The sequence below is a fragment of the Seriola dumerili genome, unplaced genomic scaffold, assembly GCF_002260705.1.
Source record: "Seriola dumerili isolate Sdu_G_001 unplaced genomic scaffold, Sdu_1.0 BDQW01000161.1, whole genome shotgun sequence".
In the NCBI taxonomy this organism is placed as follows: domain Eukaryota; kingdom Metazoa; phylum Chordata; class Actinopteri; order Carangiformes; family Carangidae; genus Seriola; species Seriola dumerili.
This window is the reverse complement of record NW_019174416.1, coordinates 5,621,778-5,638,920: the sequence shown is the minus strand read 5'-3', so window position 1 is coordinate 5,638,920 and position 17,143 is coordinate 5,621,778. Positions and strand designations below refer to the sequence as shown.

Here is a 17,143-nt window from a genome sequence, read left to right as displayed (position 1 = left end):
TGTGCCTTTCTCTGGATACCACCAGCACCCACCACCAGCACCCAGTAGCAGCAGCTCGGATCCGGACGAGAGGTGACCGGGGCTGGGAGTGAAGGCGTTTGCATTTATGTGTGCGTATGTGTGTGTTAGTGTGTGTGTGTGTGTTGCGCGTCTGGCGGACAGACTGCGGGAGCAGGAGAGAGGCTCTCAACTTCCCTCCTCTCTGCGCCGCTCTGCCCTCTGTGTCGCCGGCGTCTCTCTCCTCCTCTTCCCCGGGACACAGGCATCTGGCGTGGTGAGATGTGAAGAGGCTTGAAGTATGGCATGCAAAGATGGTTTCTGCCAAGAAGAAGGAGATGGTGACAGCGATGTGCCCCGCTTTTATTCGGACCCTCTTCTACTTTTTCTGTTTGGCGACTTGGTGAGTCCCCACAGTGTCTCTGTCCGTGGTGCTGAAACCTCCAGCTCCAGGATCAGTTCATGAGCTGAAGTTATGGATTAATTTTTTTTTCTTTCCAGTGTAAAGAAAATCTCTGGGCAGACAAGGAAGGATGAAAGGATCTATCCGGAGAATTTTACTCGCATTTTAGACCGACTTCTGGACGGCTATGATAACAGGCTGCGACCTGGATTCGGAGGTATGTAGGACAAAAAAAAAGCAATTTTACTGTATCTTTTATTGCTATCAAACATTTTCTATACGACAAATATAATCGGAAACTCACAGAATTTTCAAATTAAAAGAGGTAACAGGAAACTTAAGATTTTATTTTACTTTTTTGTGCCAAAGGAAGGTGAAACAGAGCATGAAGTGCAGTAAGGTAGCTCTAAACACTAAAAAATTAAGAATAAACTTTATTTTCTGTTTAACTTTTAATGCTGTATGATGTTAAAACACCATAAAGTGAAATTAGTTACTTGTAACCGCACCACCCACTACCAAATAGTACTCTATGTAAGTCAACTCTTGTCAGTTTTATTTAAGAATTAAAGAAACCTGAGAGGATGGCTCCTCCCTCCAGGTCATGCAATAGAAGTAGGCTACTGTACAAGTTCGTTTCCTCTTTCTGTGTGGGTGACTTTCATTGTACAGTGTGTAACATGTTGCTGCATTTTCAAGTGTTTCACAGCACATGCGATGTTGGATCGTGCTTCAGACTACATCCTGTAAGCCTGGTATAGTTTGAAGAGGGGCCTCTAAGCGAATGTAGTTATATAACCGTGTGTATGTTGCGGGACAAACGCTTAATGCACAGTTCAAGGGCTAAAAGTGCGGATTTGGTTTGGGTACATCATGTTTGCAGCCACGACACGTTAAGAAGCAGGGTTATATTCTCACAGAGAGATGATGATGACGACGACGATGATGATGATGATGATGACTATGATGATGCCTCGGTACTGCTTTTACTTTGCAAAGCAGCCTGTCAACAGAAATGTGCAGACATACTGTAGCTTTGCTTATCCCTGCACTCATAAACAACGTCTTTACAGTCTGCCTCGACATTCATTCAATGAGGAAAAAAAAAAATCAAACAGGATTATGTTATTATGTTTTTACATCAAGCTAAAAATTTTTTTTTACTTCCATTATGCAGAGGCACCACAGCCGTGGATGAGATAAGCTATTGCATGTGTTTTAGGTTTGACCCTGATGGCTTGTGGGCTTATAAAGAGAGTTTATACTCAAGTGTGAGTAAGACTGGTGTCTGTCTGAGGCCGGACTGTGACATGGAAGGATTTAAAACAGGAAACAGTCATTAAATGGGACCTTTGCTGTTGTTTTCATTGACTCTATAGGTCCTGTGACTGAAGTCAAGACAGATATCTATGTGACAAGTTTTGGGCCTGTTTCAGATGTTGAAATGGTATGTACTCACACTCTTAATGTAGTTATTTGTTGTACTAATACTGTTAATACTTACATCCTGGGATCATTACAGAATACACAGACAAAAGCCAAACTTTAAACCTGGGCACTTCTGTGCTGTAGCTGGGAAAGTAAACCCTTGTTACTTTGTATTTGTGTTGGACAAAAAGTTATTTTTCTTATTACACTTTCTTCAAGATGAATGCCAATAATTATGAAGCAGTATCACTCCACTTACCCTACCAACCTTTTCTCTTGTTTTCGTCAACTCTCCTGTCTTAGGAGTACACAATGGACGTGTTCTTTCGCCAGACCTGGGTGGACCGGAGGTTGATGTACGAGGGCCCTATAGAGATTTTAAGGCTGAACAACCTAATGGTGACTAAGGTGTGGACACCAGACACCTTCTTCAGGAACGGCAAGAAGTCAGTGGCTCACAACATGACGGCCCCCAACAAGCTCTTCCGCATCATGAAGAACGGCACCATCCTCTACACCATGAGGTGCTACAGTATATTCCATCTCCATATACAGTCATAAAAACACCTGATGATAATCATGATCAAATAGTTTTGGTCAGACATAATGTGTCTATTTCGTTCTACTTTAACACGTTAATTTCTGATGGGAGAATGGACTTGTGTTTTACATTGAAAAGAATGGGAGAAGACAGGAGACAGATGTTTCATTTCAAGCAGTTGAGCAGATTTCCTGTGAAATCAGAGCCAGGTTCACAGTGTAAACAGTGCAGAGCTGTGTGGGGGAAGAGCAGAGGCATCCAAACTAAGTATTAAATTCAATTAAAGCTGTCAATGAACTCTACCTTTGCCTTTTTGGTGAAAACACTCTGGTAAAAGTAAATCACCAACCTTTTCAACCTCCAGTCACACATCACTGATATGTTTTATATCAGATGCCAATTTACAGAAGAACATTTAGCACACTAGGAATGTCATCAGCTGTCACAAGTTAGCTTTTCTTCATCAGAAATAGTATGAAGTGACACCCACATTTCTCTGCTGAACAGTTCTAAGTGGATGGTAACATTTATTATTTACCAAAACTTTGGTGCAATTGTATTGCACAAACTTCTGATGAATGTGTGTGTGTGTGTGTGTGTGTGTGTGTGTGTGTGTGTGTGTGTGTGTGTGTGTGTGTGTGTGTTTCTTTGGTCCTTTATTGATTCACTCTTCTCTGTGCTGCAACAGGTTGACTATCAGCGCTGAGTGTCCCATGAAGCTTGTGGACTTCCCCATGGATGGACATGCATGCCCCCTCAAATTTGGAAGCTGTAAGTGCTCTGTGTGTGTGTTTGTGTGCGTGTGTGTGTGCGTGGGTGGTTGCGAAAGATGGTGATAGATAACTAAATAAACCTGTAAAAGCAGAGAAGGTGACAGATGTGGTTACACTGTCCTTTTAATGTATGCAAATCAGGGCTGGATGTAATTGACAAAGATTCAATCAGTGTCCTTCTGTTTTGCACCGGCTCTTTAAATGGCAGGTGAGAGGGTGGTGAGCAGGTAACAAACAGCCAGATGTTTGCTGATTTGCTCTGACAAGACAAGATAAACCAGCTGTTGCACTTTCAGACAGCTGGAGGCTGATAGGTCTGTGTTACCCTCTAATACTGCTGCAGTGGCTCTGAACAAGGAAGTGAAGCCTAAACTCGCTCCCCTCCACAGAATCACATGGGTTTAGTAATCATACATGTTGTTTAGGAGTGTATAATTATATGTTAATCATAATCTTGTTGTAAAAAGCTTTTCAAAGGTGCTACACACACTATTTAATTTATTTATGAATCATTATCACAGTGAAGCTTTGTATTTGAGTCATTTCTAAATAGCTGTAAACAAATAAACCCAGTGCTGGAGAGACTGGCAGCCTCCTCTGGCCTCCACACTGAATCTTACATACTGTGCCCCTGGTGTTGTTTCACAGGAGACCTGCTAGGTTACTTTACATTACAAAACAGGAGGCAGCATAATTTGCAAGAAATACACAATTAGTAAGCACGTTTCAGCAGAGTTTTGACTTTGTGTTAGCTTCCCAGGATTCATATTGACTTGTTTTCAAAAGTTGTCATCAGCAGTCGTCCATCTTGTTGTAAATGCAGAATAGTGGGATAGCAGGAATAGTTCACCTTTTTTTGGGAAATATATGCTTAGTTGCTTTCTTTCTGGAAGTTAGATGATAATATTGTTACTATTTCTATGTATATATAATATTGATAATAATAACTTTATTTCTATAAAACATTTCAAAACAATAGGGACAAAGTGCTTCACAGGGCAATGAAACACTGAAAGATCATAAGAAATAAATCTATTGAAAGAAATAAAAATATTGAAATGGACATAGGATAAAAACAAACAAAAAACAGGCACAATAAATATTAATCAAAATCAACACAAGAAATGCAAGAAGTTAAACATTTACTGTAGATTATGAATTTAAAACTCCCTTTTCATAAGTGTGTTTTGAGGCAGTTTATTGTAGACTGATGGTGTCAGCGGGTTTTATCGGTACATAAAGTTTGGTGTCATCTGCATATAAACGAAAATAAATTTTCGACTTAAAAGCTTACTGGGAAACAACCAACCAGGCTCTGTCCAAAATTAACAAAACCTGTCTATCATCACCTCTAAAGCTGTTCGAGACGCTTTAACTTGTTTGTTTAATCCCTACAAAACCCGAAGTCTAAAAACGACAAGTGTCAAATTGCGTTAACCTGTTTCCAGTATTTAAGTTATTTCCCAAAATGCAAATTCCAAATTGTGCTTTTTTAGCTGTTATGCCAAGGTTTCATGATTAATTTGTGAAGTTCATATTCATAGAGAGAAGTGCTTTAGGAAGGTAAGAACGTCTGTCACAAATCAAAAGTTTGTCCTGGTTTGGCTGGAAAAGCTCAGTCACATGAGTGCCCTCTGCTCGCTGCTGAAATGGAGTGTGTGCTGAAAAGGACTGCTGAGGAGCTGAGCACTTTGTCAGACACAAAGTGACTGAATGCTAATACTAAATAATGAAGTATTTCATTCTTCATTGTGAACAATGAAGCCCTAACTCAGCATCAGTGTTTAGAGTCGGCCTACTGGTCAGCAGAAATGACTTATCTCAAATAAAAGAGTTTCTCAAATAGAGCAGCTCCATCTTATCGGAGGAGAGCAGCGATTTGAAGATTACATCTGCAAGAGAAAGGAAAGGAAAAGATGACGAGTTTGCCTTTACACCCTGCCCAATCTGCCGTCAATTACCCAGCGTGGTGACATTGCGGAGGACAAATTCACATTTCTCTGTTATTGTCATCCTTCTCCCCCACCTCATCCTCCTCCTTTCACCATCCTGCTCTGCTGCTGCTGCTGCTGCTGCTGCTGTAGCCTCCAGTCAGGAGGAAGCGACCATGGATCTGATGTGGCCTGAAGCAAAGGAAAGGTCAGAATCCCTTCCTCTGCCTCAGGATAGCACAGACCTATGCGGCTATTTTCCATTGCTGATGTGTGTGTGTGTGTGTGTGTGTGTGTGTTGGTGTGTGTGCATGTGTGTGTGTGTGTGTGTGTGTGTGTTTGTGTGTGTGTGTGCTAATTTTCTCTATGTCTGCCCTGCCTTCATTTTTTTCTCCATCACTCTTTCTCTCTCTCCCTCTCTGCGTCTCCTATTATGTTTCTCCATCTGGACTCTGGACTGCACAGGCATTGCGTTCCACTCCATGACACACCAGAGTCATTTCATTTTGGCAGCACAGTTGGTATCCAGCCGATGTGGAGTCCCATAGGGAGTGGTGGGCTAAGACAACTGGCATTTTGTCGTGCGGCCACAGACTGGTCAACCTCACCAGTATACATGCAGCAAAGTCCTCTGAGGAAGCAACAGTGGGAAATAAAAGGATTTCTTATGACTTAAAGTTAGAAGTCAACATGAGGCATTAGTGAGTGAAATCTGACAGCTGGGATCTCATTGAACTTTGACTCCATCATGTTGCTTTGGTTTCATTGGATCTAAAAAAGGAGTGGATCTGAAAGAGTGGACTGGAAATTGTTGTATAATATTTATAAGGAAATATAAGATATAAGCCAATTCAGTGTCACATGATGAAGACCCCCCCCCACCCCCCCTCAATAAACTACAAGAAAGTTTGGAAAACCTGCACTTCAATCTTATTTTTCAAGCAGGATAGTAATTTAATTACTGGAGAGTTTCCCTGCATTTCAATAGAGGTGATGGGTCAAACTGCCTTTAAGAGCTGATAGCCTTAAAAATTAATTAGTCAGTGGAGAGTTTTATTATCTTGTGATGCTGCTTCAGAGGCTTTTTCCCTTGATGAGAACACAGTGAACACGGAGAAACAATGAACAGTAATAATTTTGGCTTAAAACCCTTGAAATTAAAAGATATTAAATATCACTGTGTCAGCAATTTAGTACATAATTTGACTTAATTAAACTAAAGCTGCAATCATCAATATTTATATATTAACAATTGGAAAAATTACTATGTATAATGTGAAAAGTGTCAGTGATAGTGACAGAGAATTATCACCGAACTCTGCAGTTCACCTCAGCTCTATGGAGCGTTTTAGTATCTTTCAGGTCCTTGTTTTGGTTTTGCAGACTACAACTTTAAAGGCTGAATGTGGTTTCTTGCTGAGAATGAGTGGCGGTGACTGTCACTTGACAAGAGCTTCAGTCATTGTTGTGTTTACAAGACAAGAAGTGCTACGTCCTCAGGGCAGATTGAAGGCTACAGTGAGTCGCTATGGGAAAGTGATGAGACGGGCTACGGCTAGCTGGTTAGCATGCTAACTTGATGAGAAAGATGTAATAGGGTTAACATTGCCGTTGCTTTCCACCTCTGGAGACAGCTCTTGGTGAGTAAAAGAATGAAGTTTGATGCTGAACTCACAACATTTCCTCTAGACTGGTAAGTAAACAGATGTTAATGCTAACATTGGCTATATAGCAAGAACAAAAATTGCAAATACCTTCTTTAATGTTCAGCTATTTTCAGTCAAAAAGCTCTGATAAACCCACTGTCTATTACCTGCATCTGGAGCTGATGCTGGTGAGAGCGGTGAGACTGAATTAGAATAGTGAAGTTGTGGACGGTTAAACCAAAACAATGAGCTAAAAGACAATAAAACAATCAATGTTGGGGAAAGGAAGGTGATAATTCTCTGTTGGTTTGTCATTATGGGTGACAACTTTTAGATGCAAGTCATGTGACCCAGTGTTAAAATACTGACTATATCTGCTTTAAATATTAGCATGTTAACATTTAAATACACATGCTGACTTGAGTGACAATGTGAATTTTTATAAATAATTTTTATTACAAATTTGTTTGGTGTCACGAAAGCTGACAAACGTATGTGAATGAACATACTGACAATACAAGTATATGCATTCCCACACCTAAGCAACAACATGTCAGTTTATATCTATGATAAAATTCACAGTGTAAAATCCCTCTTTTTTACTTTCATGCAAAAACATATACAGAATTCATCCGATACCTTGTGTGTGTTTTTATATTGCACAACTTACAGTAAATGACTCACACTGGTGTGGCTTTGCTGGCTGCCCACAGATGCCTACCCTAAAACAGAGATGATCTATACTTGGACCAAAGGGCCTCAGCATTCAGTGGAGGTCCCCCCCGAGTCCTCCAGCCTGGTTCAGTATGATCTCATAGGCCAGACGGTCTCCAGTGAAACGATTAAATCCATCACAGGTGAGACCTGCTCGTCCCTTCATCATTTTGATCTATGAGCTGAATTATACTGAATGCTTGCAATTAAAAATGGCTGCAGAAATGATGTGACGAACATGGTTGTTTATTTCTTTCTATTACAAAAGGTAAAATCTGGTCACTTCTATTGTAAGGAAAAATGTTCAGCTGTCAGTGTGTATTATATCATGTGAAACCTGGAAGATTTGCCACGTCTACGCTATATTTACCACATGGATGGAAGAGAAGATATTGTACAAATGTGCTCAGGTTGTAGATATTAGAAGGATCGGGAACTCTGACTCTTGCACATAATAGTCAGTCTATTGGACCATGACAAGCCTCATGACATCAAACAGTGTAAACATCGTAAGTGCAGGCTTTTCAGAGGGCATTCACATAAATACTGAAGGATCCAAAAAAGATTTTAGCAGGAGAGAGTTGGGACGGGAGGCGTTTGTCCATTGGGTGAAAATGGATGGGGGATTTCTAAAATGTAGAGGAGCACTAAAAAATGATCAAAATAAAATCAAATGTGACATCTGTCCAGAGCTGTATTAACTGAAATCTGTCAGCCCGCAACTTTCAATTCTCTGTTAATCAAACTAATTCATTTCTCTTCATCCTCCAGGTGAATATGTGGTGATGACGGTCTACTTCCACTTGAAACGTAAAATGGGCTACTTCATGATTCAGACGTATATCCCCTGCATAATGACAGTAATCCTCTCCCAAGTGTCCTTCTGGATAAATAAAGAATCAGTCCCGGCACGCACAGTCTTCGGTATGTAGACCTCACACATCCCTCACCCTGCACAGCCTCTCCCCTCCTCTCTGTTTATTTATTTGATGCCTGCATGCCAACAGAGCAATCAGAGCTCACACGCTCCGTGTGTCCATCCTGCACAACAAGGTGATGGTGATGCTGCTGTGTGTGATGATTACGGCAAATATATAAAGAGCTGCTGTTTTTTTTTGTGTGTGTTATCTTAAGATTTCAATATGAAATGCAAATTCACTGTTTAAAACTGGTTTCAAATGCAAGAATGAACAGCTGACAGCATTAAGAAAAATCATTTTGATGCATCTCCTGAGCAAAAATGCCTCAAGCAAAGACCAGAAATTTAGATCTACAAAAAATCTTTGGACTGAAATGGTGGATTATACAAAATCTCCTCAAGATGTTATAAATATCGCTCTACAATTGGTTGGAAATGTAATAAAACCTTTTAACAGAAATGTAGGGTAACATGGGGAAAGATGCGTCATTATAGGCACGATGCTCCAGGGATTAATGTTGATTTTAGGTATCTACAGATTTTTAAGCTTACATTAAGAATACCGTCTAATACAGAGCAATACAAAAAATAAATTATGTCTACTCTTCTCATTTACACAGAGGATCTCATTAAAAGTTTAAGTTATTCTATGCTACTTTAATAAGGCTTTGTTTTAAAGGGTTCAGGCCTCAAATGAAACAAAAATAACAAACAATATTTAAATTTTATTCCCATTTCTACATCTTAAACCTATTACAAGATTATGGTTTCTACTTTATTATTTGTTTTCTAAATGTAGTGAACAGCAGTAGGGATGCCCATGACTAAGTTGCATTACAGTAATGTTTTTCCATTATGAGTAGTGTAGGGGATAGTGACTAATCACAGTAATGCTTAATTACTTTGACATTTGGACTGTTAGCTGTGTGATCAGGAGTCTGATGATGGGTTATCATCACTTTGGTCTCTGAGAGTTCAGTTGATAGACTGGTCCCAGACATGTTCACTTGGGACAGGAGTCTTGAGGTAGGAGAAGGCAGACCAGAAGTAAGGGTTAGAGGGGGGGTGACCAAAAACAAAGTTGTTGGGCAAGGTGTACGTCACTAGTAGGTGAATATGTTTTCCCATCTTACACCACTGCAGTGTTAGTACATTACTGTGCAGATGATATAATAATAACTTAACTTGAGTTACTGAATTGTTTTTTACTCTCCATAGTTGTTGCTGTGTTGCTATTATCACAGTTAAAGTGTTTTACAGCGTTACAGTGAGTGTGACATCATTACATTGTCCAGCATTTTTTCTGTCAACATACATTAGCACAGACATACCAGCTGCTGCTTTATCCATCATTTCTACCTTATCAGTTGCTTTCAGTTTTTGGCCTGTGACCCAGTTGCACTTGCCCTGGTTCCCCTGGTACAACATTTGGGTCTCTGTCCTAAAATAAACTGATTAGCGTCTGTCAACAGTCAGGACAGAAGGCAGACAGGACTGGTAAAACTGGACCTGTATTGCTGGACTTTTTTTGTCTTATTATTAAGGGACATCTCCCTCTGGTAGTTTGTCGATGGAGGTGTTGCCCTGTGCTTTGCAGTGTAATAAAGCACTGGAGGATCAATGCTGCTCTCCCGCAGTGGCCAGTGTATCTGACAGTCCAGCTGCACTGCCCCCGCCTCCTCAGCCCAAACTGTCCAGCATGACAGAGGCGTCACAGCAGCACAGCCATTGTTGTCCCGGCAGAGCCTCTGAGGCAGCGGATTTCTGCTGTTATCCGCTGCATTTGAGTGTGCGTGTGTGGCTGTGCTGGGTGAGGTTGGGGTTGGAAAGGGAGGAGGATGGTGGGTGTTTGGATTTCTTCCTCTTCTCCCCTGCAGCCACACTCTGTTTTGACTTCCTGTCTCAGAGACTCAGCCACAGTGTCCTGTTTTGAGTCTGGAAGAAGCAGTTTGTCAAGAAGACAAACAGGAGGGAGGATTATAGCTGAGCTTCTTGGCTTCAGATGGAGCGGTCGGAGCAAAAAGCACATTTTCAACAAGCATTCAAAGTGTCAAGCGATTGGTTTCTGTGCCTGTGACATGAAAAGTGATTGTTGTTCACTGCAGTGTCTGGAATGAGTGTGTAGCTTTGGCCATTAATAGCTGAGGAGGTCACAAAGTTTAATTCTAACTTGGGTGATGCATGGTACAGATGCTCATGGCAGTTTATAGGAATAGTTTAACGCTTTACAAAATATTCAAATCCATGAAAGTTAGCTGAGAAGTTTGATACCTTTCTCGTGACTGTGTGTTAAAAAAAGCTGGACTTTTTATCATTAGCAATGTTACAAATGTCAGTTGGTTTTCTTACTTCTGGAAAACTACTCACAGGTTCTGGTTTCTCTACATCCAGAGATGCTTTGTACAGAAGTGCTGGTTGGATGGATAAACTGTTGTTTAGGGGGGTGGTAGGTGTATGTTTGAACTTTGGATTGAGCTCAGCTATGCTAACTGTTTCACGCTGCTTCAAGTCTTTATGCTAAGCTTAGCTAATCGCCTTCTGGCTCCTGCTGCATACTTAAGGTAGAGACATGAAATTCATCTTCTCTTGAATTATTTATTTAATAGACTTGATTTGACTGATTTGTGTCTATTCTTTAAACTTCAACTGGTGTTTGTTTCTATTTTTGGGTTTAGCTAAAGAACCAAAATGTCCCCTGCAGGCTGCAATCTTGTTATTGTGTGGAGGTGAAAATGAAACAGTTGGTGTAAAGATCTAATTTGGGGAGGGGTAGCATTTCAGTCGAAATTTTGGCTGACTGAAAGTGAAAGTATTTACTGTAAATAAAATCCAACAAAATACAAGAGGCAAGCAGCAAGCAGCAGCAAGAGGATGACCTCTGTATTCAACTGCACTATTAGCACATAAAAGTAGTTACACAATTGAGACAGAGAGAAAAAGACACAAAAGCTTTTGCATATCCGTCAACCATCTCAGTTTTTGCTTATGTTGAGAACAGCTTTGCATTAGAGGTCAGTATCCTCAGTCTGCGGCCTCAAGCTGCAGTTCACCTATCAATGTCATCCAGCTGCTTTTGATTGACAGGTAATTATATGGCGGTCACGTCCGGACACAGAGGATAAATTTATGTTGGGCAAGGACTCTGCGGCATAGATTGTTCCTGATTGCCAACGTAAAGGGGATTTTCTCCAAATCACATTATTGCTATTGGTTAATAATTCCAAGGATAAATGATGAGCTGCAGGCTCACACTGTAACCTTTTGTTATTGTAGGAGCCACACGTGACCTTGTGTGCTGGCCAGATTGGTAGCTGGTTTTATTTTTATGGTCCCTCTCTTGGTAATACAGTGACATGACATGTACAGGAACATTCTTTAGCTCTGTGCAAACTCTCTTTTCTTGCATAGTTTCCACAGTAGTCCCCGGTGTTTCTGCTGTGAAGTAGGAGATATACTTCAGGCAAGTGTAAGCTCTTAGTGTTGTAATGTCTTTTGATGCACATCAGACTTTTAGTAATGCAAACATGACTGAAGAAGAGATTGTCTGCAGGCAGAAATAATCCTATTGGGTGAGCTGAACCTCAATGGGTGGAGCAGCTTGTGTTGGCTCCCTGAAGTACATTGGCTTGTATCCCAGTGAAAAAGGCAAGAAAAAAAGAAGGTACAGTAATGTCATGAAGCCTAGCACTCCTGCAGTGAAGGAAAGGTTAGCCTAGTTAGCCCTAGAGCTCACCCTCCTGGTGTCTTATTAAGTAGATTTTTTTTCAGGTTTGATGTGGGTTGTTTGAGGTACTTATATGCACTAACCAATGTTTCTGTATTAACAATGGCTCATTCTTTTAGGTTTTTATGGCCTGCAACTTTTTACTGTTTTGGTTCACTCTAGCTGCTGTCATCAACATCATCTCTGGCCACAGAGAACATTTTACAAAGGAGTTGGTGGAGACCAAAACGAAGCTTAAAGGAGAGTGCTAATGCTAATGCTCATTTTCTTCCATGCTGGCCTATATGTAAATAGGCAACTGTTTTCTAAGACATAAGTCATACAACTTTATAAGGTGATAATCCTGAATGACAGTGTTGTGTTTACAGCTTGTTGCGCTGCCCCCAAGTGGCTAAAAAAAGAAAATCAGTTAATGCAGGTGTAAATACTGTGACATACTTGTGCATCTCCCATTTTAAAGAGCCAAATATGTTTGGTTCATTATCCCTCTGCATTCAGTTAATGAAATATGCTGATGAGAACAACATAATGTACATGGGTTATTGAACACTATGCGAATGATCAGCAACACCATTCATTTAGCAATGACATGTAGAAAATGTTATTCTGATCTACGCTGACATGGTGTCTAATATGTAGGAAGAACTGTAGTTTCCACTGACAGACAGGTGAATTCATTTTTAGCTGCCTTTATTGCAAAAAATGTAAATAATTTTAGTACAAATTAGATATATTAGAGTTTGATAGAACAGCATATGACTAAATATGAAACAGCTCTGACTCAGGCACAGGTTCATATGGTTGATATTGTTCTCTTTTTGCTGTTACAATTGAAGGCATTACCACTGTCCTGACCATGACGACACTCAGCATCAGCGCTCGCCACTCCCTCCCCAAGGTCTCATACGCCACTGCGATGGACTGGTTCATCGCTGTCTGCTTTGCCTTCGTCTTCTCTGCCCTAATTGAGTTCGCTGCTGTAAACTACTTCACCCAAGCACAGATCGAGCGGGCCAAAAAGAAGCCGGCCAAATGTCCCCCGGTGCCCCAAACCACGCCTGTCAAGGTCAAGGACACAGAGGAAGTGCTGCAGGTGATTTTTGTTTCCCTCAAATAACCTGATAGCACTTTACTTCGAGGAGCACTTACACAGCGTGTCCCTTATTATGTGCTTACCGTATCTGGCCTTTAGCCTAGACCTTTGAACGGCCAGAAGTGGGCCTGCCTGAGGTTTGTCAGCTGTGCTCCTGCTCATAAGAGCTGAAAGGATCTGAAATGTGGCAAAACCAGGAGTAATCTGAATCCAGGACATGAGTTTAGACTCCCATTCACCACTAGGACGTGCTGCTGTTTGGCATTATGGAAGGTTTATGAATTTTTTTTAGTATCCATGAAAACTGAAAATCTGGCTCTCAGGTCAAGAAGGTTCTAATGAATTGGTGATAACACACACAATCACTGTTTTATGATCATTCACAGTGTTTTAGGTTTTCTGAATTTTCCACAAATTAGGTTATATTATTTTGAAATTGTTCTGAGACTATCACTTCTGAGTCTGTAGCTGTTTCTTTTACCTGATTACACAGATAATTGCTCTGTCAACCTCAGCTTGACTTGTCAAAACAAGAGCATGTCAAACACGTTAAGTGAAGCAGACAATAAGATCCTGCTAAAACATCCCACACCTGTTATCCCCCAATCAGCCTGGACAAATTTAGCTTTTGTTCAGACATAAATAAAGCAGCTAATTTGCTGATTCTGGTTTAGAGACGACAGAAATAATGTGAAAGTGCAACAAAAAAAAAGAGAATCTGAAAACAGCTTCACAGATGTTTGTGGCTGATCACGAGGTGTTTCTCACTGATGGCATTTGCTGAGGAGGATGAATAAATTGACATAATCTCCTATTTCTGTTCCACTAGTTGAAATTACATTGACACCGTGGTAGCTGATTTATGGATTTAATCAGAATTGATGACTATGACATGAAGCTATTTTAGAGCTATGGGATATGATGAATGTGTTACAAATCACTGCTCGTATTTATGGTGGTGTGTAAACACTGTTTTACAGACAGGAAATGAAGGGAGAACATGCACATTTTCTCTGCGTTATGTTCCTCTAAAGGGATCAAATTAAATATATAGGTCTGCTGTTAACTGATGAAGCTGACACAACCCAGCAATGCATATGTCAGTTTTACACTAACTACTTTAAGTTGCTCCCTCCAGTCCAAATCCCAGTGTGGCGTAATCAGGCCTGAATGCAGTATAGTGACAACGGCACTTCAGTGGATTAGTAGGTTGCCACGGCAACACAGCCCGGGTACATCTGTATAGGTTTCAGAGAGGCTCTGACACTGGGGGGAAAAAATTAATACTCTTTTCCTCGAGAGCAGGTCCTGTTGGCGCTGCTAAAGGGGCTTTGCACGAGGGTCAGGGTCTGTTGATAGTTCCATCTCCTCAGTCTTTAACCTCTCCCATAATCAAAAACACACTCCGCTGTCCACACACACATATACACACACTTCCTCTGATGCACATGGGACACAATAACACTGGATCCTTTCAGTTTCAGGGGGGTGGATTACTCCTGCAAATGCCTTAGTACCAGCATCACACTCTCGCTGCTTGAAAACATCAACTCTCAAAGGATAAGCTCCTTTGACGCTACACTGCATTACCGCCCCGATGCAGTGCTACCTACTTTCTGTCTTAAGCTTGTGTGAAATGAGTGAAATCCTTGGTAAGTGACATCTGTATTGCACACACTCTATCGTCTGCTTCCAGATGAAGGCCATCTGTGTCAGGGGGACTGTAATCAGATCAATATGTCAAGGTTTATGTTGCTTGGCCCCGCTGTTCAGAACAGAAATGCAAGTGGGCTTCACCTTTCCTGACATTATTCACATTAAAAATCCTCTAAATTCTTTTGTCTTGAGTGTAAAAAGCTTTTAACAAAACACCTTTTCTTATTTTATAAATTCATTAAATGTCTCATATTGTCTTTTTAGATTATAAAGCAGGTTTAGTTTCTATATTAACACTATGAAAGTATTAAAACCTCAGTCCACAGAGAAATGCACACAGCCTGTATTCAGACACTGAGCCTTAAAACCAGCCGTCAGGACTTCTGTAACTTTGTGATGTCACAACAAAGCAGTCACCACCCTCAGCCACACCCCATGCGCCGCCCACCTGTCCAGCCCTCCAGGAGTGGGTTTCTCTGAGTGTCTTACCTGAAATCTGCTATATTTATATTTTATCACTCAGTAATATGTCTCACCAACCTGTTGTTACTAGAGCTCCAGAGAGAAGCCTGAGAGAGATGTGAAACTATATTGGGATGGTTTTTGGTTCTTGAAACCATAAATATATCTTCTTACACTTCAAAAAATGTAAAATATGGGACCTTTAATTAAATGAATACATGTATCAGAGTTTAACTGATTTGTTATATATTTTGAGCAGATATTATAAGATCTTTAATTTTTACTTGAACAACTGAACAGTCTCTTAAACCCCATTCCTAATTCTCCACTGAAACATTTAGTAATGAAATGTGCTCTGTCAGGTCGATAGCTCATTATGACAGTGTGAAACAGGCATCACTATAAAATCACAACCTAAGCAAAACTGGATTTGTGAGGATGACACGGATATTTCAGAGTTTAAAAATCTAATAACTAGATGAAAAAATTTTGCCAAGGTTTCCATTCTCGCAGTCATGTAGTTCATAATAACGGTATCAGATTTACTGAAGAGCAGGACAGAGCCGCTAACCTCACTCTAAACTCTGATATATCAGCATTCTGAACTAGCTTCCATGCAGTGGGGAAATGTTACGTGTACTATCATGAACCGAGCTTTATTTAGTTAGTGAATCACATGCTATCTCTTGGCTTTGGAAGTAATGCTGGGTTAGGTTGCTACTGTAAGTGGTAAGCTAGTTAGCTGGACACGTGATTGCAGTTATGATTATGATTACTTACAACTGCAGATACAGTTTAATCCATTCCTTACACTTTTGTGTTTTTGGTTTTGTGAAAGCTAAAAATCATACAACCTCCCAACCCCTTTATCCTCTAGATATCCAGATATGTTATTATTGTGTTTTTCTTTCTCACAGCAAAATCCTGATACCAACGGTAACCTGAGAAAGCGTATGAATTATATTTCCCACCAAGAGGCGAGCAGCCAGCAGAGAGCCCAGTCCACCACCAGCATTTCAGGAGTAGGAAGAGCGAGACCGCTGCGACCTTTAGCCAGTGGAGCCAACGGCAGCTCCTCCACCCTCTCCCGCTCCAGCCCCAAGTCTGAGAGCCTGCTCAGCGTGGCCTCCTCCTCTGCCCAGCTGGTGAAGAGTTCGCCCCAGGCTGCTGCTTCCACGCCAGACGTGATGGCGGGGACGCCATGCAAGCAGAACACCAGCTCCTCGTCTCTGCAGCATCTGCTGGTGCCTAAGCTGGAGCGCATCCAGATGATGGGGAACAAGCTGGAGCTAAAGCAGACGCCGTGCTCCCAGCCCACCACGGCTGGTATGGGTGGAACCAGCAAAATTGACAAATACGCACGGATCCTGTTCCCAGTGTCCTTTGGGGCATTTAACATGGTCTACTGGGTGGTTTACTTATCAAAGGACACGATGGTGGCTAAAGGTGGATAGACTTTGCTCTGGCAACAAGAGTGAAGATCTTTTCTTTTACCAGATGGGGAGCAAATAAGGATTGCGAGTGTTTGCAAACAATAAGAGGAAACTGTTGTTCTTGCCAAACAGATAAACAAAATGTGCTCGCCAAACACTTCCACATTCAGGAGAACAAACTCAGAATACATTTCTATTTTTCTTCTTAAGGTCCTCGAACAGCAAGCATGGGAACAAATCAACCAAATTAGAAATATCTGACTCAACGCAAGAAGGAGCACCTGCACACTGGGATATGCTACTGTCCTCCTTTATATTACACCATGCTACATCTGGCCGTAAAGGTTTTCATCGGCTTCGACTGCCTCATGATCCCTTTTGGCCTGCAGTCAAGATAAAGCATGGGATTTTTTTCATTTTCCT

General features: G+C 41.0%; 1 protein-coding gene across 1 annotated transcript; it reads left to right on the top strand.

The window, feature by feature from the left end:
* Positions 1–311: 311 nt before the first annotated feature.
* gabra4 (gamma-aminobutyric acid type A receptor alpha4 subunit) lies at positions 312–16,741 on the top strand. Its single transcript, XM_022752090.1, has 9 exons — positions 312–400; positions 499–617; positions 1,780–1,847; positions 2,132–2,352; positions 3,058–3,140; positions 7,433–7,576; positions 8,205–8,357; positions 12,913–13,169; positions 16,205–16,741. Exons 1-9 carry the CDS (start codon positions 312–314, stop codon positions 16,739–16,741), a joined length of 1,671 nt encoding a protein of 556 aa, XP_022607811.1.
* Positions 16,742–17,143: the final 402 nt, after the last annotated feature.